The sequence below is a fragment of the Seriola dumerili genome, unplaced genomic scaffold, assembly GCF_002260705.1.
Source record: "Seriola dumerili isolate Sdu_G_001 unplaced genomic scaffold, Sdu_1.0 BDQW01000068.1, whole genome shotgun sequence".
NCBI lineage: Eukaryota > Metazoa > Chordata > Actinopteri > Carangiformes > Carangidae > Seriola > Seriola dumerili.
In genome coordinates this window covers 6,581,890-6,606,349 of record NW_019174323.1, presented here as the reverse complement: position 1 = coordinate 6,606,349, position 24,460 = coordinate 6,581,890, and the positions used below count along the sequence as shown (strand labels likewise).

The window sequence follows — 24,460 nt, the reverse complement described above, 5'->3', positions numbered from 1 at the left end:
AAAAAAAAAAAAAAAAAAAGGTTAGTACTGTCACAAATTGTAACACAAACTCCATTTAAATGTGATTTCGTGCTTTATTTCTTTCTGACGATTCCACCTCTCCCAGTTTCTCCCGGATGCTTTGTGCCGCAACATATGTGTCACTTACCGCTGACCGAGCTGCAGGCGTAGACTCCAGCAGGACCCATGTAGGTCTCATAAGGGTTACTGACGCTGTTGTAGAGGGAGATAAGGATGCTGCAAACAGAGAACAGCAGACACAGGGCCAACAGGCACACCACCAAAGCGTACAGGACTACCGGGGTGACTCCTGTTTCTGTCAATTTAGGAATCACTACACACACACACACACACACACACACACACACACACACACACACACATACACACACCACAAGAACATTATTAAATATCTTCAAGGCATTATACAACTATGATTACAGGCTGGTAATTTGAAGATGTTATCCAGTCACGTGTAATATGCAGCACTGGTGTAGGTAGGGTCAAGTCAACCATTTTAACAAAAGACATGGTGCCTGACAGGATGTTTTTTTTGAAATATTCAAAGTAACAGGGACACTGTTTCTGCTGCTGTAGAATTATTTAAATGTCATTTTACAGTGCTGGTGTTTGTTGAAGGCAGGAAATCTCAGAGACGGATATGTACTGTATGTGAGTGAGAAAGTATCTTGTGATCTGGGTGAGCTGGCCCTTCGAGAGCCTCGGACAGTTACCTTCAAATGTATCAATGCTCCCAAACAAGGGGCAAAAGGATCTGTTCAAATTCCCACTGAAGAGCTCCAGAGTGATTATAGCAGTTCCATTGAAGAAGCCACTTCCTCCTCTCGCGCACTCCATGGTCATCTTAGCCCACTGTGTTGACATGCTGTATCCCATCAGCCCCACAGATATGGCAGTGACCAGCGCGCAGGACGTGAAATATAGAGTCTTGGTAGTGGAAGGCATTATCGCTGTATCCCAGAGGCACTGGTTCAATGTAAATCCCAAGCGTAGACTTCTCTAAAGCTCTTACGAAGCCTCAGAAGCAGATTAGGACCCTCTGATGCTCTAAAGATTCTGTGTATGACTTACCTACCTGGGAGGAGTGAAAGGTGGACTGGTGGTCATAAAATCTGTTGATTATGACTGTGACCTTTGGTTCCAAAGGAACAGGCAGGGCTGGTTGTCATGGTAGGGACCAGATTTCACCAACAGGTTAAACATGAGACCTGAGTCAGCAAAAGAAACTCATACATGTCTGGATGTATAGTGAGGGTTGGTGAAATCTTCTCTGAAGGGCCAGTACTAACAGTGGATACTGAACAAAGCAACTTCAGAACATGTCGAAGACACTTTTAATAACTCCAGTTCCTGTGGTTCAGTCTCTACGCACATATTTGACGATGTTCTGGATTCAAAGTCCTCTTCTCGAAACTGTGGGGTCATAAAACATAATGCAGATTAATTATTAACAGGTTTCACTAAAAAAAGAAAAAGTTTCGGGAAGAGGAATGATATCATCTGGTCACATGTATCAATGAAGCACTAAAGCCGGGATAGGGGTTGGTATCACTTTACAGAAGACACAATGACATGTTTGGCTCATGATAGGGATGTTGTGTGATGTTGTTGGTTTACGATAAAAAATAAAGCTGCTTTACGAGACAAGACAGGAAGAGTGGAACTATTTTTCAGCACCTAGTGGAGCTTCAGGAGTTCCTGCTGATGGCAGACAAGAAGTGATCTGTTTATGATTTAGCAACATTTTTTTCCACTGATCCTGTTTAAACTGAGTTTAGTTAAAGTTAGAAAAAAGATCATGATTTCAGCAGCAGTGATTTCTGTTCTCTCATATAATTTTAATATATTTCCTTATTACATGACATTACAGAGGTAAATTTACAATAAAATACAGAGGTCATACAACTCATTTTCTCATCTGATTAACATTATAACCTTCCTCCTACAGAACATGTTTAAATAAGAATTTAACGTCTATTTGAAATAATAATATAAATATTCAATATTTATTATATATTATTAAAATTCAAATTAAATACTTAAAATGTCCTAATCTACATATATTGTGAATATTGGTTTATATAGTGCCAGTAACAATAGTAAGAGTAATAAATAAGCAGTTTAGGGGATTTTTCTCTTAAAATCACAAAGTCATTCATTCATTCACTCCAGTCAGCTCGAGTTTTTATTTATTTTTTGTCTTAACATGGATTCAATGGAACAATGCTAATAACAAACCATATCTGGAGTGACTGGGACACAGCGGATGCCTCCAGGTTAATTAAATCGTTAAAGAAGCACACGTGTTGTAATGAAGCTTGTGGCCAGACTGTGGCTCCCTCTCTTCGCCAACCAGGAAGAGGATCCATGTGTATGTGTATGTGAGTGTGTGTGTGTGTGCGTGCGCTCTGTTATGTTGGAGTAAACACAAACTCCTCCTTCCCGGTGACAGGCGGCAGCGCTGAAGCATCGCCTCGCCTTTTCCAAGACAATCTACGCTCAGGACTCCACGTCGAGGCCACCGAGGTGAGTGATAAGATTACTTTACCCCACCACAGCGTCTTTTGCCCGCTGACACTCATTTGTCGAGCGGGGAAAATGTCAGGTTTGCTGCCCCCCCTCCCCCGTTCTCACACGGCGCCGCGTTACCTGTCCGTTACGCAGAGCAGCGCACGGGTGTTTGTCTTGACTGAAACGTCCATTTCAGGTGCGCGTTCAGCCCCTGATGTGGCAGTGATTGTGATCTCCGCGGTGTTTCATCGTGTGCTCAGATTGTGGGAGCTCTTCGTTTGACAACCTGCCGCGACTTGAGCCAACCTCCGGTGCGTCAATGTGGGTTAATGGAACAAGCGTTTTGGAGTTTTTTTTTTTTGTCCTCATCTCCCCTTTCGGTTTTTATTTCCCCCTCGTTTGTCTGTTTTGTTGTTTTTCATTTATCTCAGTACAATCATCGTTCTGTTCTTTTTATATTCGGGAGCTGACTGCTTGTCTGTGTCGGCTGAGCCAGTTTCAACATGTCGGTGAACAGAGGGTTTTTTACTTCAGATATCATGGATGGATCTGCTGAGACTGGTTGTACTGTAGAGGGACTCCCTCTCGGGGATAATTTGAAAAATCCCGCCGGAGGGGGGGGGGGGTTAGTTATGTCTTTAGATTTGACACTTGTTTGAGATTTGTTGATGGCTGCAGAATAAATTTTGCTGTGGAATAATCACTGGATGTAACATTAATCCCCAAGGGGAAGGTCTCTCTGCCTGGGAAAAGGTCAGAGGTCAGGGTCAGGGACAGATCAGCATCCCTGGAGCAGATTTTCTATAGCAGGGGTGCAGGGTAGAGAGAAGGGGAGATGAATTGCTGCACCACAGGTCTGACATTTATCTAATCAGACCATGGAAATGAAAAGTTAAATGAACCAAGGCACCGCTGAGATTATGCTCCACTGACCATTAACAAAAGAATGGCCTTTGACAACCTATACCCCTGATAAGATTTTAATTTAGACATCATTCTCACACAGTTTCACATTGAGAATTAGTCTGCTTCCTCTTCCTTTTCATCACTTGGTCCCTATAGGACCAGTGCTGACAGATCCTGGTGGTTAAACACTGTGCTGTCACTGTACTTTGGGCCATAACATGGCAACATGGCTGGACAACGAGCTAAGTCCATTACTGTCAGAGAGACGCTGCTAAATTACTGCAAATAAATCTAGTAGTCAACCTGACAGGTGACAAGTATTTCAGCCTGAGCCAGGCTGCCTCCATAATGAACAAATGAGGGAAGAAGATTGTTCTTTAACTTGTTTAACTTGTGTCTCCCGCAAATAAGAAATTACTGTTAGCTCATCTTCAACGTCCTCACAGACACCTGACCTGTTTTCAGCTCAACTTGAATTCTCAGAGCAAGTGAGCAAGGGTCAGCTGTTTATTTTGTTTTTGTTTTTCCTGAGCTTGTGACTGACCTCTTAAAAAAAAAAACAAAAAAAACACAGCTTTTATTGGCTGTAATCAACTCCCAGAATTCAACCGACAATCAACTATTGATAACTTTTTTTTTTTTTTTTTTAGAAACCAGTTAAAAAAAAGACTGAATTGTCTTTTTATTCCTGCATTTACCAGCTTTATCTTAACACATCTGTCTTCATTTAACTCATTCTTTATGTATAGCAGCCATACGCTACATCCTATTCTACTGTCTTTACCTTTTCTCTTGTATTTTTCGCATTGACATTTCATTTTGGGCTCCGTTTCAACTCCGCTGTGTGGACCCCAGGAAGAATAGGCAATCGCCTTGGCAGAAGCTAATGAGGATGCAATGAAATAAACAGTCAGTAGCTCGCCAAGACAAATGGCAGGAAGCAATAACATTTGACTGATGTCTGATGAGTGCTTTTGGCAGATTGATTCGGCTTTTATCTCCCCACTATTCATGTCTGTGAATCCAGTTAAATTCTGCTTTTGTTCTTGCTGGGGAAAAAAAAGAAAGAGGGAACCTGCACGGGTGTAAGTTTAATCCCTGCTATAAACTGGCTCAAGTCTCAGCTGTGACAATATTAACTATGTATATCATGTGCAATGAAATATTTCACTGGGAGATGTAAATTATTAAAGAAATAAGGGTGAGCAGGTAGGTTGTTTGTGCTAGTGTGCAGATACTCAACAGGTTTATGATTGCAGTAGCTATTTTCAACCTCCACTGAATTGCAGTTGAACACACTGCCAAGATGTTCACGTCCTTTTTTTTCCCCCAGCTCCAGTTAGGACTGTAAAATGGTATACTGGAACGCTTGTGAAGTGCATGTTATTTGAGCGTGGGTGTGCTGTGCTGAAATGAACAGATGTGGTGATTAATGAAATCCACAGCGAGGTGGAGAGGAGCGAGTTGCGTATACCTGGAGCTACACAGCTTGCCGGGTATAAACCTCAAAATTTCCAGCCCTGGAGTTAATCCCCGCCACTCGCCCACCCTCTATCTCTCTGCCACCTCTCGCTAAGTCTTGGAAACACTCTGATTCTAACTTTGAGCTGCCAGGGCGAGACTGCACGCTGCGCCGCACTCTCTCTGAGGCTGCAGACACATTAACTACACTCTGCTTGAAGGTATGCTTCTTCATTTTTTTTTTTTTTTTCCTCAAATAGGCAGAGAAGGAACTAATTGGTATAAAGTCATGACAATTAGGGATGAGCCCGGTCTGACCCAGAACTTGTCAGATATTTGCCGGCAGAAACGGCTATAGCCAGACTTGGAGAAGTGCTCATGAATTAGGCATGGGAATTGTCGTAGTAAGATCTTCCTTTTTGATACAAACAGCATTTGTATCCAACCTGTTATTTTTCTGCTTGCCTTAGTGGAAGCTTGCTAAAGCACATTAAGCTGCAGTATGTTGCAACCATAGGCTTGTTTGTGCTTGCGGCAAGTGGTACAGAATGCAAACCCTGCAGTCTGCCTTTGGATTTTGGCATCATGCTTAAATGATTTAGTGATGATAAAACACACTAGAAGTCATGCAGTGAGGAGATAAAAATGTAACCCTCATTTAACTAGGCAATGGAATTTAAAAAAAAAAAAAAAAAACAAGGGGGAGGTTGTTGGGGGCAATATACAGCTTATATTATATGTGACAATGTATTTAAAGGTCCAATATTGTATAAAGGGAGATTTACATGTCTCTTTTTTTTTAATTTTTTTTATTATAAAGCAGGTCCAGGTTCTATATTATACTGAGTATCAAAGCGCTCAGTCCACAGAGAAATGCATATAGCCTGTAATCAGAAAGTGAGCCTTAAAATGAGCCGTCAGGACTTCCTTAACTTTGTCACAACCGCTCTCAGCCATGCCCCAAGCCCAGCCCACCCACACCCACCATGCAACCTTGCAGGATTTGGTTTCTCTGAGTGTTTACCTGAAATCTGCTACATTTTTTTATTAGATCACTCAGACAGTCGGTCGATCATTCAGTCAGCCAGTCAGAAAAGAGGCTCTGAGCCTCCTCTCTTCTGATTGGATCACCAACCTGTTGTTACTAGAGCTCCAGAGAGAAGCCTGAGAGAGGAGATGTAAAACTACATTGAGATGGTTTTTGGTTCTTGAAACCACAAATATTGTATATCTTCTTATGGATATCAAAAACTTAAAATAAAACAGTGTCAAATATGGGACCATTAAAAAAGTGTGAGCTGTGATAGTGAATAGAAAGAGAGCATGTGAACGTGGGTATTGCTTCCTGCCCACAGGAATTTGGTAGGATCCGGAAAAACCCTATAGCCTCACCAGAGGTGGGACCTCGGTGACACAGAGAGGGTGCGTCCCCATCAGAGGAGGGCTGTATTAAATATCTGTGTTAACACCCTGGGCCAGCACGGCTGTTACCGCTCGCGGCTGAGGGCAAGTGAGCCACCGCCACTGTGGCTTGCGATTGAGAAGTGCACAAACTGAAGCCGAGCAGATTTGTGTTTGTTTACTATCAGCTGTGTTTAAGACTCAGCTGGATCACTGCGGCGTTGAAACAGCTGGACAGAGATCAAGGTTCTCCCTTTTCAGATGCGTCAGAGCTCACCCACCATCTGTTCAAAGGAGGCATTGTGAGTTCCTCTGAGATAACTGTGAGGCCGAGCACATGAGACACGAGAGAGAGAGGGAGAGGGAATCTTTTGAGAAGTTAAAATTAAATCAATCTGTCGTTTCCAAATAGTGCTACAACCCCTGAAGTCCCACAAGTACCACCTGTCTGTTCTAATAGTTGTTATAGTGACTGAGCTATCAACTGGATCTGCAATGATTAGTTGCTTAGTAGCTGCTTTTCTTTGTCTCACATGATAGTAAGTTGAATATTTGGGGGTTTGAACTCATGGAGCATTTTTCACTCTCCTCTTGATTAACTGATTACTTAAGAAAATAATTGGAAAAATAATATATAATCAAAACAATTGTTGTTAGCCTGCTGTGGTACATTTATATCCAGGGGATGACAGGGAAAGAAAATGCTTGCGACCCCTGTTAAATGAAGCAGTGTCTGCTTGCGACCCCTCATCATGGACTGCGGTCGTAGCGTGGCCCCAGATCGTGAGCATTTCAGCCAAAGAGTAATTTTATTTTTATTCTTATTTTTTCTGTCTCCGGACGCCTGAAGAGGTAAAATTGTCCAGACAGCTGGAGAATAAGAAAAAAGTCAGAAAAAATATAACATGATTTTGTGCAACAGACTAGGGCATTCTTAGGAGTTCCCGATCTCCAGTTTGGGAACCATTAGGTTGAGCCCTCCTGGTTTGAATAAGAGAATATAGCCCAGGGAAATACTACATGATGTCACGCCACAATGGCTGCCCAGTAGTAATATGGGTGTATTCCCACCCTGCAGGCAACACATACTTTCTCTATTGTATTTCTGTCAGTTGCTACATGAGCACATTACAAAGTAGACCACAAAGCTCTGAGATGACAAGATTTGGGACATTGAGCTGGTGACCTTGCAGCTGTTTTATGGGCCTCAAAGGGGCGAAAATACATTGTTTAAACCATGTTAGATGAGTATGTTTTTGTCTGCGTTTCATGTTGTAGAAATTAAAAAAAAAAAAAAAAAAAAAGTGTGTTGAGAGATGTGATTGTAACATAAAAACTTTTATTGAATTGAGATTTGATTTATTTATTTAATTAAATTTTTTTTTTAAAGGCTGAAATATGGCAACCTAATTTGGTGACCTGCTCAGGGAAAAACAGGGTGGAGCCCAGAAGAGCTTAACTCCCTTTGCTATGTGGCCTGATTTTAACTGAAGTGAAAGCAAACATCTCCCAAAACATGTTTCAGTCCGCTTTCGTTTTATCTGAATTAGCGACTAGGAAAAACAAATATTAGGTTTTCTATTCAACCCAGTGGCAGGGAACATAATATAGCTTTGACAGGCGGGAAGAAAAAAGATTCTGGTGTTGTTGATTTCTTTGAGGGCTGTATGTTTTGATGTGAGTGTGAGATGCAGTCATTTTATATGCACATTAGACATCACACCCACACATTCCTAGATAGCTTGATATTTATGAAAATGCATAATGTCTCTGGAGATAAAAGAGAATGCAGACACTGTGAAACTGATGATGTATATGTGTTGGAATTACTGATGTTTCCTAACACTCGCACTAGGCATTTACTAAGTTGGTTAATGTCCCTCTAAAATAAGCCTCTAAAACAGTATTGAACTATTGAAATGTTCCCTCTTGCACACAGACATGTAAAGTGGCTTTTAATTGACTCCAAAAGCAGCAGGCATGGATGTGTCTCACATGGCGACGGTGCATATAGAAAGAGTGATTATCTCCTCTCATTTCTGTAGCACCTTAAACTGTGAAGCCTGGCTGCAGATGCATCATTGTCTCCTGCAGTCTTGTGACTTCTCTTATCAGCCTCTGCATTGAATGTCTCTGCATTGAATGTCAGATCTTTTTTTTTTTTTTTTTTTCTCTACGTAAAATATCAGCACATGTAATGATTTTTTTTTGTTCACCTTTATAAAAATGCTCCTGTCTTCACTGGGACGTTAATGTCGGATCAAAGTCTGACATCAAATACAGCTGGATTGTAAAAGATGAAGTTTACAGGCTCTTAAGTGTTTGGCCGATGATCGTATAGAGATGGGATGAAAGCAGAGAGAGAGAGAGAGAGAGAGAGAGAGAGAGAGAGATATGTTTGGCTGTGTCACTACTGAGGTTGTTGACATGGATGAGTACAGTACTTAATGAATAATGGATGCTTACTAAAGCAGGCCATTTCCTATTCATTCTTCCAAGGCTGCTACACAGGGAGTTGTTTGTGATCATCATATCAGTCCTTCGATATATATACTGTATATATATATATATATATATATATACAATGTGTTTTCAGTAACATGATGCAGTTTGAAAATACTGGGAAACCATCAATAAACATTTTCACACAAGTGCAATAGGGTAATTTAAAAGGAACGCTCATTTTATTTGATCATAACGTCAAATAAATGCAGAGCAGCACTTTTAACACACCATCTGTTATTTGTAGATTCACTGCGTACAAAAGGAGTCTTATTTTATTCATTCAAACTCTCGGCTCCAAGGTTCCTTTTAACATCAGTATTCCCGAGACTTGTGGTAATTACAAGTGCGCTGATCACATCGCAAAGGCCTGCAGTGACAGTGACAAGCATTAGTTCAGTGTCTGGGTTGTCACTTTTTGTGTTGAGCTGAAAAGGATGTGACGTGACCTGAGAGGGCAGATATTTCATTAAAGGCACCTTTTAACTTCTGACTCTTTGGGGAAGCTTTATAGTGTGGAGGCGCCTCTTCTTTTTTTCTTTTTTCTTTTTTTCACTGTGATGAATGCGTCTGAATGAGTGCAGTTAGATGCGGCAGTGAGCCCTCAGTCAGGGGTTAGCTGACATGCCCTGCATGCTAATTGGTATGTATGGCTCAGGCGAGCACCAGAAAGCAGTAATGTATGGGATGATAATCAGAGCTGCGCTGGATGATATAAATGACCAAGGTTAAAGGCAGCATGTTGGAACCTTGAACATGCTTCATGTTATTGAATCCCTGTCTGTGTTTAAGGATGTAATTTCAGCGGTTGTTATGCGATGGTATCATACAACTATTTGTGTGATTTAAAAGGAGAGAGGATGTGGTTTGGATAAAATGAAATGCAAACACTAATAGAGACACAGGAATAATGGTGATGCAAGGCTTGTCAGCTTTTACATATGATACTTGGCTTTCTCAGATTTCTGTCTGGCTGCTGGTTTGGAAAGAACTACTGGTGGTAAAAGCCAATAGAAATAAATGCAGGTTTAAGTATAGCCCAACAGATACACAGACGGGTTTTAAGTATGAAGGGCTCTTGTAATGTGTGTGTGATACTTGTATTGATTTTTGAGGGGAAATCTGATAACATTATATTGGCTGATATTGGTTTTTACTAGCCATGTCTGCCACATGGCTCTAGCAATGGCAGTGTCAGTCTGTTGTTTGGTCCACCACCGAGACTGAAATACTTGAACAACTATCGGATGAAATTTTGGACAAACGTTCATGGTCCACATGAACACTCTTTTCATCTAGTGGCACCATGAGGTTGACTTTGCTTTTACTCTAACGCCATAATTAGGTCAAAATTTAATGGTCAGATACCTGCAAAAACTAAATGCATTCCCATAGCCTCAGCTGTAGCCTACTTTGTGTTTTATGCTATATAGCAAATGTTATCATGCTAGCATGCTAAACTAATATGGGGGCCATTGTCAATATTATACCTGCTAAAGGCATTACTTAGCACATTTTCCATCAGCAAATGAATCACCAATTGGAGAAGGTGTCAATAATAATTTTGAGCTTGAGAATACGATAAGCCTGGTATATAAGGAAATGCATGACTTTGTCACAGTAACCTTCAGCTGTGGAGATCTCATCTAATCTAATCTATAAGTGCTGTGAAACATTTCCGCTATCTACTTCATGCTCGTTTTCATGCTTATCAACAAAATTATGCTGCACTGCACTGTATGTTGCTAATCATCGTAGCATTTGGTCATACAATATGTTTTCCCACTGGGAAAGCTCACTGTTGACAATAACACTCGTCTAAACACTGCCAAAGCCCCTTTTTTTGTGCTCAGCCAGAGACAATGCCAGATCCACACCATTCACTTACAATGATGGGACATGTGTTTATCATAATTAGAGTCTGTTTTGATGCCAGTACAGATTCAGCCATGAAGAGCTCTTTGGTGTTTTATACAGAAGTGAGAACTAGTAATTGGATAACAATGCCATATATGTAGAAATCATTATTGACAGTTTTTATTTAAAAAAAACATGTTTATTGAATATTATATAAACATTTCCTTCCAATTTTGGCTTCACAGTTTGTTTTTTTACCTTTTTTAAGGTTTTTGTGCTCTACTGGCAGGGAAAATTTGTTTACATTGTATATTATCAATTAAAGGGCCCATATTTTACGCTTCTCCGGCTCTGAGCATCTCTTCTGATTGGCTGACTGTTTTCTTAGTGATTGAACAATAATATAGCAGATTTTAGATAAACACTTGGAGAAACCAAATCCTGCAAGGTTGGATGGTGGGTCCAGGTGGCCGGGTTTGGGGCATGGCTGAGAGCGGTGACTGCTTTGTTGTGACATCACAAAGTTACAGTAGTCCTGAAGGCTTGTTTTAAGCACAGTTTCTGTATACAGGCTGTGTGCATTTCTCTGTGGAGTGAGCGCGATACTTTCACAGTATTAATATAGAATACATATATATATATATATATATATATATATAAGCTTTATAAGCAGAAAGACCTTTAATCTTTTGATTGATAAATTCTCAATAAATTGCCTTGTCTGTAATGTTATTAATGTCCGACCAACAGTCTTTATTTTCTTTCATTCAACTAATCTGCTAATTGAGTAATCATTCAGCTTGACTTTAAAGTTTTAGGATCTATTGATGTGAGATTGTTTAGGCCATAGTGTATCATAAAAAAGCTCATAGGCTGTGGTATAAAAACTAAACAACACACTATAAACACACTATTTGTTTTATTCTGAAGAAAATCTGTTGACTTGATGCATCAAATGGAGGGAAGACAAAGGCATCACTCTCAAAGGAGGATCACACTATTAAAAATAAGTCATAACCAAGTCCAAAATGTAGCTGTGATTTACTCCGGAGCTGTTAATGACCTCTTTCATTAATGCACCACAAGTCTTGAGGATATAGTGCTAGTTGTAATAAACAAGCAACATGTGTTAACAGCCTAATTTGTCCTATATCCGCCCACTCGTCCTCGGGGCCTCCCTGTTTCAGAGCACCTCGTACAGTGAGACAGATGTGTGATGGATAACAAGGAGCAGGGATCACAGGCAGCCATCGCAAAATACCCTGAGTGTTTTTCTCTGCTGCTCCTAGAGAGCCAAGACATGGAGGCAAATGAGGCTGGAGATCAGGGTAATCATAATAATGATGTGTCCCATGGCCATGAATATCACAGAGTTTCTCTTGTAGGCCCAGCCCAGTGCAGTGGGTGGCTCTTCACACAAAAACGTCTATTTTACGGCTGGTGAACTATGAATTGTTCAAAACCCTCTTCCTCCGCTCTTTCACTCTCCCGGCATCTGGAGCTTTAACAGAAAACAAATATACATTATGGGATATGTATTTTTAATGCTGGGAGTCTGTGTTCCCCGTGGGGCTTCTCCGTGTGGTGTGTCTTTTGCACAATGACTAATTTGTTATCCTGCTGGAAATTACACTGGCGCTTTAGAAAACAGCCACACTGGATGGCCTCATTTGTGTATCCGTGTTCTTATTTAGAAATCTCACCACTTCCTGCTCTGCTGATGCATCTTCGTGGTTTATAGAATATTGTCAAACAAGTGAAATGCATGGTATGTACCATCACTTTGTTATGGTATAGTGCTGTATCAGCTGATTGGCCTTGGTGCACAGAATGTGGCTTCCCAAAAAAATACATATGGAATTTGTCTGCGATTAGTTCCACATTTCCTTGTTTACCTTTGCAAGTGTAATCTCTCCGGGCTGCACATATTCTGGCCTTTTTTATCAAAGCCATTTGGGCAGCAGAGTGTGACACATGGCTGACATGACATGAAAAAAATCAGCCTCTGTTTGCTGCAGAGAGGGGCTCAACAAGGAGACAGGAAAGGATTTGATCATCAGATCGGTTTTCCCTGGAGGGGGAAAACGCCTTGCTCTCTGAACACACTAAGACACTCCCTCATTTGCAGTCTTTTATGACCGCTTGGGATGAACTAGTTTAAGACGAGGAGGCAGGCAGTAGATGGCATGGCTGCTGGCTCTGTTAAGAGGCACAGCTTGGTGGGATTTTGACGCCAAACAGAGACCTGCTTTGTGTTGCTGTGTTGTATTTGATTTGAAGCAAATGTTCAGTCTTTTGTGCACTAGGCAGCATTTTTAAAATAAATCCGACACGTGGACACAGTGCTCTGAGCCATCAGTGATGCCTGTCCAAGTAGGCTGAAGTACAACAGGAAATAAATACAAGGCTCTGTACTGGTACCAGTTCATTACTGTAGTATCACGTCCAACAGCTGGGCCACAGCAGGGGACTAGTTAGCCGCTTAGTTAGCCAGAAAGATGCCTCTAGTCTCATGGCAAAAACTCATTAGTGTAGACTAGTTGGAGTCCATTTTCATCATGTTCAGCTGGAGCTGCTCACTGCTCATCCTGTGTGGCTGCAGCAGGGAGCAGTGGGTCCTTCAGCGCTGTGCACTTTTGTCCCATAAACAGCCAGAGCTCCCGCCGCTCTGCTTGATTGTTTTCATTAGTTTGTCGGCGGTAGCTTGATACCACTAGCTGCCACCGTGGCTGTCATTTTCCATGAGCTCCAAAAATATGGGAGAGGTGAAGCAGAGGGTTGTTTTTATAGCTATACCCCACCCATGTTGTTACTATCATATCAGTGTGAAGTATGATATAAAATCCTACATGGTCCAGGCTACGCATTTCACCCTGCATTCCTGTGCCTGTAAATGGTTATTGTAGAAATACACAGGAGGGGGGCGGGGGTTGGGTGTAAGCTGTGGAGGGGAAATGAAGAGAACGAGGGAAGAGGGAGTGAAAAAGGGGGGTGGGTGTATATTTCAGTTCAGACTACAACCACAAGCACAACTGGGAGACTTTAAACACAGGGAGCTTTGGTTGCTGGTGCCAAAATACATCCCCCCCATGATGAAGAGGAATTTTTAAAACATCTTTTATTTGCATGTGTCCAATTAGGTTTCCTTCAGATCCTGCTGGGGCGATGGTGGAAAGGGGGTGCCTGCTTCTGGGATCTCTTAAAGCACACAGCGTTTTTCTCAGACATGATGACGGGTGATGGGTGTGCCAGAATGATGACATTTGGGTTCTGAACTAATTTGGTTGGGTTTAATTTTATTTTTGTGGGGGGGGGGGGGGGGGGGGGGGGGGGGGGGGTAGACGAGTGGGAAACCCCACATAATCTCCGTCCCCAGCTTTTTATTTACAGCATTTACCCTTGAGCTGATAAATCGTAGCATGAATTATTGCATTGCTCAAACGATTGGTTGAATAGTTGCAAAACGTATTTAACAACAATCAATAATCAATTAATTTTTTCATGTCATTTATCAAGCAAAAATATGTGCTAGCTTCTTAATTGTGAGGAGTTTGCTGCTTTAATTTTATAGACCTGTACATTGAATCTCTGGGTTTTGGACCACTGATCACACATCAAAACTGGCTCATTTTCGAACATAGACCAAACCTCTAATTGATTAACTGAAAAAATAAGAATAGGAAAAAGGGAAACAGTTGTTAGTATCACAGCAATGTTTAAGGAGAATAAAACACTTTGTCTTATGATGAAGCCAAACCATTTTTGCTTTGTCGAGTGCTTATTTCAGCTCTTTTTATCTCGCTGCCTCCCAGACAGACCTGGGATTCTCCAAAGTCATCCAGTGCATCCCAATGTCCCGCTTCTTCATGCATTTTCCTGGTTAATATGCAGCTCAGCATTTTACTGTGTGGGCCCTCATTACAAAACATTAAGTATTTTGTCTGATACAGATCTCTGTAGCTTTTCATCTTGGGACAACCTCATGTATGTCAAACACTCTGGGGAGGCTCTCACTCAATCACTGCCCAAACTCATCTGCTGCTTTCTCTCACACTGAATTAACATGCAGTAAATTAGATAATATATTATTTTATATATTTTTTTCTAGTGCAGGACTTTTGATAATGTAATGTTGGGTCGAAGAGGGGCATCTTTAACAGTCTTTTCAGTGCCATAGCACTGCATATATCTTATCATTAAAATTGGCTTGTGTCTACTTTGTGACAGAAATGGATGAGTAAACAAGGCCTTCAGATTGTTATTCTGGAACAGTAGGTGGGTTGATTAGAAGGAGCGCACTCTGCTTTTGACCTTTCGATACTCAGCAGATTTGAAATGATTTTCTGTCAACATTCTCCAGTGTATGATGCTCCGAGAGGAAGAAGTGCCTCTCCTGATTTCAAAAGCTACAGCTACAATAATTGGAGTTAAATGTTAAACAGTAAACATGTTTATTCACATACATATATTCAAATTTAGAACTTTCAGTACATGAATTCTATACTAATCCAGGGTATACAAATATTGCAAATATTGAGTTCAGAATGAAACTAAATCTACACTAGCTGTCAGGCTATAGTATGTAAACACTGCAAAAAATGCATCAAGTCTTGAATTCTTCTTTCTTCATTAAACAGATTTTTTTTTTTTTAAACAATGACAGTGGCACATTTACCACTTGAAAGTTGTAGTGAGTATAAAAAATAGGGTCCCTGATTTCAGAAAAGAAAGAAAAGTTTGGCTTCTCATGTCTAGTCTGTAACCACTGGTTTTGTTGTCTGAAATGACAACTTTCACTCGCAGATTTCATCTGCTGTAACTAACACTAAACTTGTATTCTAGCATGCTAAAAGACGGAGGCTGAAGCTACATGTTCCAGGCCAAAAGTCAGCATCATCACCGGTTGATGGTCCATGTAGAAGACGTGGAAATAATGCGTTATTCTTGTATTGCAGTGTAGAGCTAGTCAACACAAGGAAAAACCTAAAATCAGGCTATTTGTTGTTGCTTGTTCTAGCATTTTCCTGTTTGGATGCTATAATTAGCTTACGTACTTATACAAGACAGACAGATGATATGTACATATATATATATATATATATATATATATATACATATGCTTTATTGTTCATAGTTCATAGTTTTATATGGTGCATTACAGTATTACTGTTATAAAGTCTTTGAGGATGTTGCCTTGGTGTGTTTGGTAAATATCAGGCAGTGAGTTTAGCTTGTAAGCTAGTTTGCCAGACATGCTAATGTCAAGCCCGCCGTGTCTAGTTACAGATGATGAGCAATGATTGGCCAATCGCTGTTCAGGGGAGGGGTTTTTAGCAATTGTTCAAGTGGAATCCGGTTGATTACTGATATTTAATGTAATGTAAGGTGCAGTCCATAGATTTATAACATGGTTTGCTCTAATGACAGACAATGATTCCAGTTAATAAGGGCACGGTGAGATTGTTGGCTTTGAAATGGCAGTCGGTGGAAGCGCCTGTAGCGATGTCGTTTGTGATGGTTTATGCCTTGTCACCAGAGCCGCATCTAATTACGTTCATTAGAGCCACTCGTACCAGCCACTGTAATTGCTTTTAAACTTTTCCTTTTAAATTGATTCCCTTTTAATATGACTGGAATTGAATTAGATTGAGGTGTTTTGTAGAATCACTTTACTGAGGGGCAGATTTTTTGCTCGAAGAATAATAGGCTGTGCTTGTTCGCTTGCTCAAAACAAACACACTACTGTAGGCCACAATGCAGGATGTAATTTCCATGTTAAAACATGATGTGAGTTATGTGAGATTTGACTAATCCATGGTGTGATTGCAGTGAGCGGTTTTTCTAACAGCCTCTCTCTGAGTCACGTCAGCTGATTGGCAGCTACTCTGATGTCATTTGTTTTTGTGGGGCAATGACAGGTCACACTGGCTGATCTGTATACCCTCTCTCTTTCCCTCTCTCCCTCTGTCTCTCTCCCCTCCCTTCCCCTCCACCCCCCTCAGTCTTCAGATTTTCCTGTCTTCACTTCTTGTGTATGGTAACTCCCACTGATCCTCTCTCTCTCTCTCTGCTTTGAATTTCTGCCTTTGAAATAACAATAACCTGTTTTATTGTAAGAACGGTAATGAAACCCAAATTATCAGACTATTCCTTTAATCCCATAAGAAAGGAAAACAGGTGCGGCACTGTTAATAATACAGCAAAAAAAAAAGATAAAACGCTGTTAATTATCCTTGAAAACTGGCAGATACAGCAGGAAACCACCATGCCATTTAGTATATCTTTTGAGTTTTAACTTTTAGTTGTAGAGAAATAAGTTGTGGTGAAGTGTTTCAGCTTACATTTGGTACAGATTCAGTGGTCTCAGTGTAATTTCTTTTTGTGGTGGGGGCCTGATAAATTATGCATCAAAAGCACCACAGTGCTCACAACAGCGTAATGGATAGGCTGCCATCACAAGATATGTGAAGATGTCTAGACAGCTGGGTGCCACTCGTAACTTGAAAAGGTATATGCTGTTAATACTGACTGGTTTTTACTACAGACCCGTATTATAATGAAATATCTTCAAAAGTCGAAGCGTTAAAACTTTATTGCCAGTTTTACAACAGCTAACTACACTAATAGGCTAATTGGAGTTGGTGAGGTTGTAATCTGACAAATCCAGTCTGATTCTGGGGGATTCTGGGGGATCTTGGGCCCCTCTATGGGCTGCCAGGGCTGCCGCTTGTCTAATCACTCCTGACCCTATTAGAAATGAGTCCTTCCTTTGTTACTGTGCGGTACTGTCAGTTCTGGGGGAACAAAAAGTGCCATTGTCTTTCATTGCTGGGGCTGGGATAGAAGTAATCTGTAGCTGTAGAGCTGCCTCAGGATTGGTATAATCCAGATTCAGTATTAATGACAGTCTAATCCTCACATTTTTGACCCTCTGGAGAGGCTGACTTGGCATCTCTGTTGTTATTTGCTTGTGTAATGTCACTGATTCTAAAAATGAAGGGGGCTGCTTACGGCTTATGTCACGAGGGATGCAATATCCTGTTCAGATTTTGTGTTCTGTGTAGCCAAGATGCTGCACTTGTCTGATACCAGCACAGACAATTCAGGGCTGTCATGTAGCTGGATTTGTCTGATATATCCGTGGATTCACTCTGAATTCAACCAGCTTCCCTGATGGCAAATGAGAACAGTTTTTTGTTTTTTGTTTTTTTTTGTTTTTTTTTGTTTTTTCTTTTTTCATTCCTGGAAATATTCTTGCCTGAGACCAGTGTGTCTGACAAACAATAATTGCATGCCTGTGTTGAGCGTGCCAAAGGACCATGGGGGTGTGTTTGCTCACCCATGCACGATATGCAGCAAGGGCAAATGACATGAATGGCAAAATGGTGATCCTCTACTGCGTGCACTCAGGAGGGGTTCTTTTGCTCTTTGTTGGACACAAAGGGATGCGGAGAAGGACGAGAAGATGTGTGTGAAATCCATCACACAGCTGCTAGTTTGGCACAATGATCAGTAACCCCCTCCCCACTCCCGACCCCCCTACCTCTCCATCAAAACCCCTCCTACATCTTCTTATCTCCTCTCCTCAGAGCTGTGCACGTGGGCCTTTTGTTTACAGCTCTTTCCAGTGATCCACACCAGTAATCCCCGTGACAGGTAGCATGACTCTCTGACAAGCCCCCAACCGTTTCATCCCTTCAGCGATAGCCAGGACCGATACTGGCTGGACTAGAGCTAGCACCAAGACTAGATCCAGACAAATGAATGTGAGATGCTGAAGTGTGTAGATAATCAAAAAATGACCAGATCGCTTTTTTTTTTTTGTCTGTTTTGCTCAACAAACAACAAAACTGCATCACAGTCAGTAACTGTTAAGAAGCAGAACAGGGAGCCTCAGCTGCTTAAACCTTCACTCTGTTCCTTCCTGCTCACCATGGTCTCACTCATACTCTGCTTTACAGCAAAAAATTCAGTTGTAATTTACATTGTTTTTCTATTTATCCTGTCAGAGACTTGAACAAGCAGTAAGTTTTCCTTTTTATCGTGGGTGGTAAACGGTGAAGACATACAGTATGTCATATGATTGCACTGAACATGGTCACTTCTCTTTCTCTCTGCCCATGTTTCCCGTCTGTATGTCTACTGTCACCATCAAATACAGGACAAATGGCAAAAAAAGGAACAAAATAACTAAATAAATAAATGCTGCAAGTTAACCTGGCTCAACTAAAATGTCGAACAGATTAATGCTTCCTGATCTGACAAAACATTATCCCAAATCCCATGTGATTGGATACATTTATGTCACTACTGCTGTGTTCAGGAAGAGGAAAGAGAGGAATATAAATATAAAGTATATAGATATAAAATACTCAAAAATGACTTGAATACATATTTAGACCGTCGTCATCATCATTCATTTTATTTCACACATCAGAAATAGCATACAAGTAAAAGCATAAATATGATAATAACAATGGGTGAAAATGGGACAATCCAAAAAAGCTGCAGGAGCTTGTGAATAGGGGCCCAGTCACTGCATGTACAGAATACAAATCCAGCCACAAGACACCTAAATCCTAATACCTCAAACCCTAGAAAGAATAAGTAAATGGTCCAAAAAGATCTTGTCCCATCAGTCCAAATGTTAATTCAATAGGCAAGATACACAATCAGCAATTAATGGTAAATGAAATAATAGCTCAGTAGAATAACCAGTTCTGAAGACCCCAAGAAATACAAGAGAAATGAAAAATGAACTGTATTATTCACTATATTTGTCTATCTGTACCAGTACGCTACAAACAAAATACTTTCCAAATCACTGAAGAGCTTCCACCCCCCCACCCCATCCCCCCACCCCCAACCTCTTTGACATCAGCACTATAGGGACTTCATAACTTTTTGGGTTTTTTGTAACTATTTGTAGCTTTTTCAAACAAGCACACCCATTTCATGCAGATTGCAGTGTGTGTGTGTGTGTGTGTGTGTGTGTTAGATTTGAACTTCTCTCTCAAGTTTTCTTTTTTCATTCTTCACACAACGTCTTCTCACTTTTCGTGTAAACAAATTGCACAAAGCAAACTGGGTTGTTTCAAGCGTATTGCCACACAGATCCTGACCGTGTGTGTGTGTGTGTGTGTGTGTGTGTGTGTGTGTGTGTGTGTGTGTGTGTGTGTGTGTGTGTGTGTGTGTGTGTGTGTGTCTGTGTGTGTGTGTGTGTGTGTGTGTGTGTGTGTGTGTGTCCCTTATCTTCAGATTCTAGTCAAGGCTTGTGGAAGGCCAAAGCAGAGAGAGAAAGCTGTGACTTAGTGTGAGCTTGATGGAAACTCTGGTCAGCTGTGTGGACAGTGGTTACAGAATATCACTGAGCTGAGCGCAGTGATATTTACTGTAGCTCCAGTCTGATTTACAGACAAGAGTAAGAAGAGCGCTGGCGTTTGGGATCAGTGGAGGCTAATAACACAATCACAGTTTATACTGTCATGATGAACTGTGATGTGGTAAATACTGTGAAATGTCATTAAATGACATAGACGTTTATTGTCTACACGGTATCTCACAGAGCTCTGGCTGTTTTATCACAAGACAACATTTAATTTCCCCAACAGGAAATCCAGTCTTACACAAAGCTTTGAGTTTTTGCTGCCTTCTCGATAATTTATTTAAAAGCCTGATACTGCGGGAGAAATGAATGGACACATTTAACGATAAGCTGTAAATAATGTACATGACCAGACAAATAAATCAGTGCCCTTATAATAAATCTTACCTGTCAACGTCGCCTGAACTCATATATCAGTTTCATGGGCTGAATGTATCACCACAATATCACAGTGAAGCCTTTAAAAAAAAAAAAAAAGTGACATTATCTTGAATCAGCAGTCTAGGGTTCTATGAGAAGAAAATCAATGGCGTCGCAGCTCGAATGTGACTTGCCATCCATCAGTCCGTTGGCTGACTGGAGCAGCGACTGTAGATGATATGCTGAATGGCCAATTTCCTGTTACCTGTTAAAGATAGAGTACCACAGCAGTGCTTGCCTCTTGGCTCTTCAAATCATGAGTTCCCTATGGGTCGCTGTAACACTGCTAGGAAATGGATTGAAATAACACACCGTGCAATTTTGCATCTGTAATCTCAGCCCCTGGATAATTTCATGATCCAAGAAGAAATTCTGTGTTTGATATTGTTTGAAGTGAGGCAGACAGTAATGCTATGCCCTAAAGAACAAGACCCGCTTCTCTCGGCCTGTTCGCGGAACGTGCAAGCACGACCGTGGCAAGAGATGAAATTCCATCTTAACTTTCATTTTTAGAAAATTGTGGTCAGTGCATCGGCCACCAGTGCAGCAAATCTGATCCATTTGCCCTCCGAGCTGCAGCCCTCAGTAGCCTATGTTTGACATTACATGTCAGATGGTTGTACAGCAGAGTATTTACATCACTGTTTCCTGGAAGGAGGGCAGGGTGTGGGGTGCAAGTTCCCCTCTGTCTGATTACCAGATTACAGTATTTACTCGTGTGCGCAGCCAGGCCTGTAGATTAGCGGAAGTGATGACTTTGAAGAAAAGGTTTCAGAACTTCATTTCAGGCGTTGCCCGGTCACTACTCCTGAGTGCAGTAGATGTTACCCTGTAAATCATCCATATCCTGTTGATTTAAGTTTACGGGACGTCTTTCCTATGAGCTCTTACTTCCTGTCTTGGGCATATTTTCTTCTGGGCCGGCCGGGGTTGTTGAGCTGTAGCAGTGAGATCACAGTTCACTTAAAGTAACTTTGCTGTTGTGATAACTTTAAGATTAATGTAAATGATTACGGCATGCTATCTGCCTATCACCTGACCACCTCGCTGTTCAATTTTAGAGTTTAAGTCCACAATGCAGGGTTAGGGTTAGGGTTAGGGTTAGGGTTACTGCTCACTGCTGTTCCTGCAGCATTTTTTCGCCATGAGATGAGAAGTTCTCATCATCTGGGTTCTTTCGATACGAAACAGTGTTTAGGGTCATTTTGGATTCAGACGTTATGAGGATATGCAGCGTAGCTTATGGGATTGCAATGTCAACGATCTGTCTGTCTTGTCAACACTTTCGCTCCGGAGTGAAATATCTCAACAACTATGTGATGGATTGCAATGAAATCTTGTGGCTACATCCATAGCATGAATTATAAACAATCTGATGATCCCGTAGACTTACCGCCCCCCTGTCAAACTTCATGACAGGTGATCTCTTAAACTAATGACTGACTTCTGCTGTAAATTGAGAGGCCAAACTCTCTAGGAATTAAGAAAAGTTGTCTCCCAATAATTTATCTTTTTTTTTCTTCTTTTTTTTCTATAGTGTGAAGGCTACAGAGCTTTTTTTATTCTCTTGTCACTAAGCCAGTGGTCTTCGTCAACTGTGGGCTGGTATTTTTCAGTGTTTATTACAGAGTGAGTAATATTAGAAAACCAATATTTAGATAATGGGTGTGAGACACACCCACAATAAATGTCCTAAGCCGTAGCTTGCACATATGCAGTTTTAGTGTGCCATTTCCTTCTCTATTCTAGCTTAATAGGCCTCGCAACTGAGCCAACGCTGATCAAACGATGGCATGTGTGTTGGTATAGTCAGTTGTCACACGTTCAACAGGAAGACGGTGCACCCAGAGCTGTCCCAGTTATGGTTCGAAACTCTCTCCCTCTCCTGTATCCTTGTGTGATTCTCTGTTTTGTATGTGTCAGGGGTAGGAGTGCACCCCCCCACACACACACACACTCTCTATCCCCTTCTAGTTCTCACAGTCCAGCTAATTTTATACCCTTCATGTTTGGCTGTTAACCACAGCTCACACACAGGATATGATCTAAACTGTTCCTCTTCCTGCTTGTGGACAGCGAGTGTTCTGAGTCAGCTTCATACAATGACAGAGACGTGAGGAGGAGAGAAACCGTTTCTCTGACCAGTAGCCAAAGGTGTCAGATTCATGGTTACAAGGACAGTGGAGTTGAAGTTTTGCATTACATATTACCTCGCAGTTTGATTTGTGTTTGATTTCTCACTCCAGTTCCTACTTTTGGCAGTTCTCTGTGAAAGAAGTGGAGGCGTTCATGGCTTTCTCTCTGACGTGTGAAACATCTCCATTCCCAGACAAGGTTGTGCAGACAGACAAGACATGTAGCCTTGGGCTGTAGCCAGATATATACACACAGATAGCTTGAGAAATCCACAGAGCTTTTTTTTTTTTCTCTTCCCTTTGTGTGGGTGTACATGTTTCTTACATGCCCATTAATGTCAGTCTCTATGTGTGGGTTTGTGCCTTTTGAGTGTGTGTTAGAGACTGGTTTTGTAACTGCCAGTGTGTTGAGATGTGCTTGTTTCTCGCCACTTGTCTTGGAATACCACTGTTTCTCTGTCATGAATATTTACCAGGTGGGGTTCATGGAGTTTAAATGTTGCAGGGAATCCTCGGCTGGGGACTTGTTTAATCCTAACCCCATTCTGTCTGAGCTGCTCCCAGGCGCCTGGGAGAATAAGCTTTGGGAAAGGATGTGAGAGGAGGAAGGGAAGAGAGACACCACCGCTGAGGGGACGTGCATTGGATTGTGGGATGGAGGGCTGAATAATGTCTGTTTTTACACGCTGCAGTTATAAGGAACTCAGGATTTCTTAAGGCCTCTGGCCAGCTGTAAGTCATGTCTGGGTCTTGGGACTGAGACTCAGACCTGGCCTGATGAGCTGTCCAGACCCACCATCCTTCTTATTGTTGCTCAGCTAAAGTAGCATATAATCTAAGCAAGGTGCATAGGAGAATGGGATAAAAAGCAGTGGACTCCCAGGCACTGTCAGCACATTATTGATTAAAGAAACCACATTTCACTCAGACCTTCATCAGACATTAAACAAACAATACAATAAACAACATCTTTACACTGTAGCCCCCGGCTGCAACACAAAAGGGCTAGAATCACAAGATCCCCTGAGATGGCTACAAAACAAATCAATCAAATGCATATATACAGTGTGTCAGAGTAAACTGATAACACTGAATACATTGCTAGTATGTTGATGTGTATTAGTTATAATGTTTATCATCTTAATTTAGCATATTAGCATTGATTGTTTTGGGGTTTTTTTAGATTAAATTAGCACCAACGAAGTTAGCACCTATTCCCCAACTATAGAACGGCATTATTTTGGCAGGTATGAGGTAAATAAAATTTTGACTTGACGATAGCGCGATATGAAATGTTAATGGTTGACCAAAGTTATCACAGTTCGTCTTGAGGGGGACATGAACGCCTGTACCAAATGTGATAGCAATCCATCCAATAGTGGTTGAGATATTTTAGTCTGGACCAAAGTGGTGGAAGGACCAACACTCATTCTGCTGTACAGTACGTCTGCCATCAACAGAAAATAGAATCTCACACCAAGCTCTGATGATGTTAACGTGTATGAAATATGTAGCTCATGGGAGCTTATATATATATATATATATATATATATATATATACATACATACATACATACATATATATATATTTTTAAAAACCATCTGGAAGTCATTGCACTTGGCCTCAGCAGCTGTTTTTCACACATATTGTTGATGGATTTTGGGCATTTTTTACATTGCAGGGCATTATTCCATCACTCTATTGGTTATTGATCCGGGAGAGCCACAGGTAAGTATTAAATCAGGGTTTTCATTTAGCTGCCCACTAAATAAATAACACTATTGATGTAGCCTGTCACATACACAGCCTGTCTGTAAATGATCTAGTCCCGCCTGGGCCCTTTAGGAAATTTCCAGATAT

The 24,460-nt window shown here is 41.1% G+C and overlaps 2 protein-coding genes across 2 annotated transcripts in view; one reads left to right on the top strand and one right to left on the bottom strand.

Annotated features, from left to right (window-relative positions):
* clrn3 (clarin 3) overlaps positions 1–1,066 on the bottom strand; it is a 3,596-nt gene extending 2,530 nt beyond the window's left edge. The window contains exons 1-2 of the mRNA XM_022743379.1: positions 735–1,066; positions 149–334 (exon numbers count right to left, since the gene is read on the bottom strand). Coding sequence (XP_022599100.1) covers positions 149–334; positions 735–966 — 418 coding nt within the window. The 5' untranslated portion in view covers positions 967–1,066. The remainder of the gene's footprint in view (positions 1–148; positions 335–734) is intronic.
* Positions 1,067–2,467: 1,401 nt separating this feature from the next.
* Positions 2,468–24,460, top strand: part of LOC111220165 (receptor-type tyrosine-protein phosphatase epsilon-like) — a 54,698-nt gene continuing 32,705 nt past the window's right edge. The window contains exon 1 of the mRNA XM_022743158.1: positions 2,468–2,547. The gene's annotated coding sequence lies outside the window, so the exon portion shown is untranslated. The remainder of the gene's footprint in view (positions 2,548–24,460) is intronic.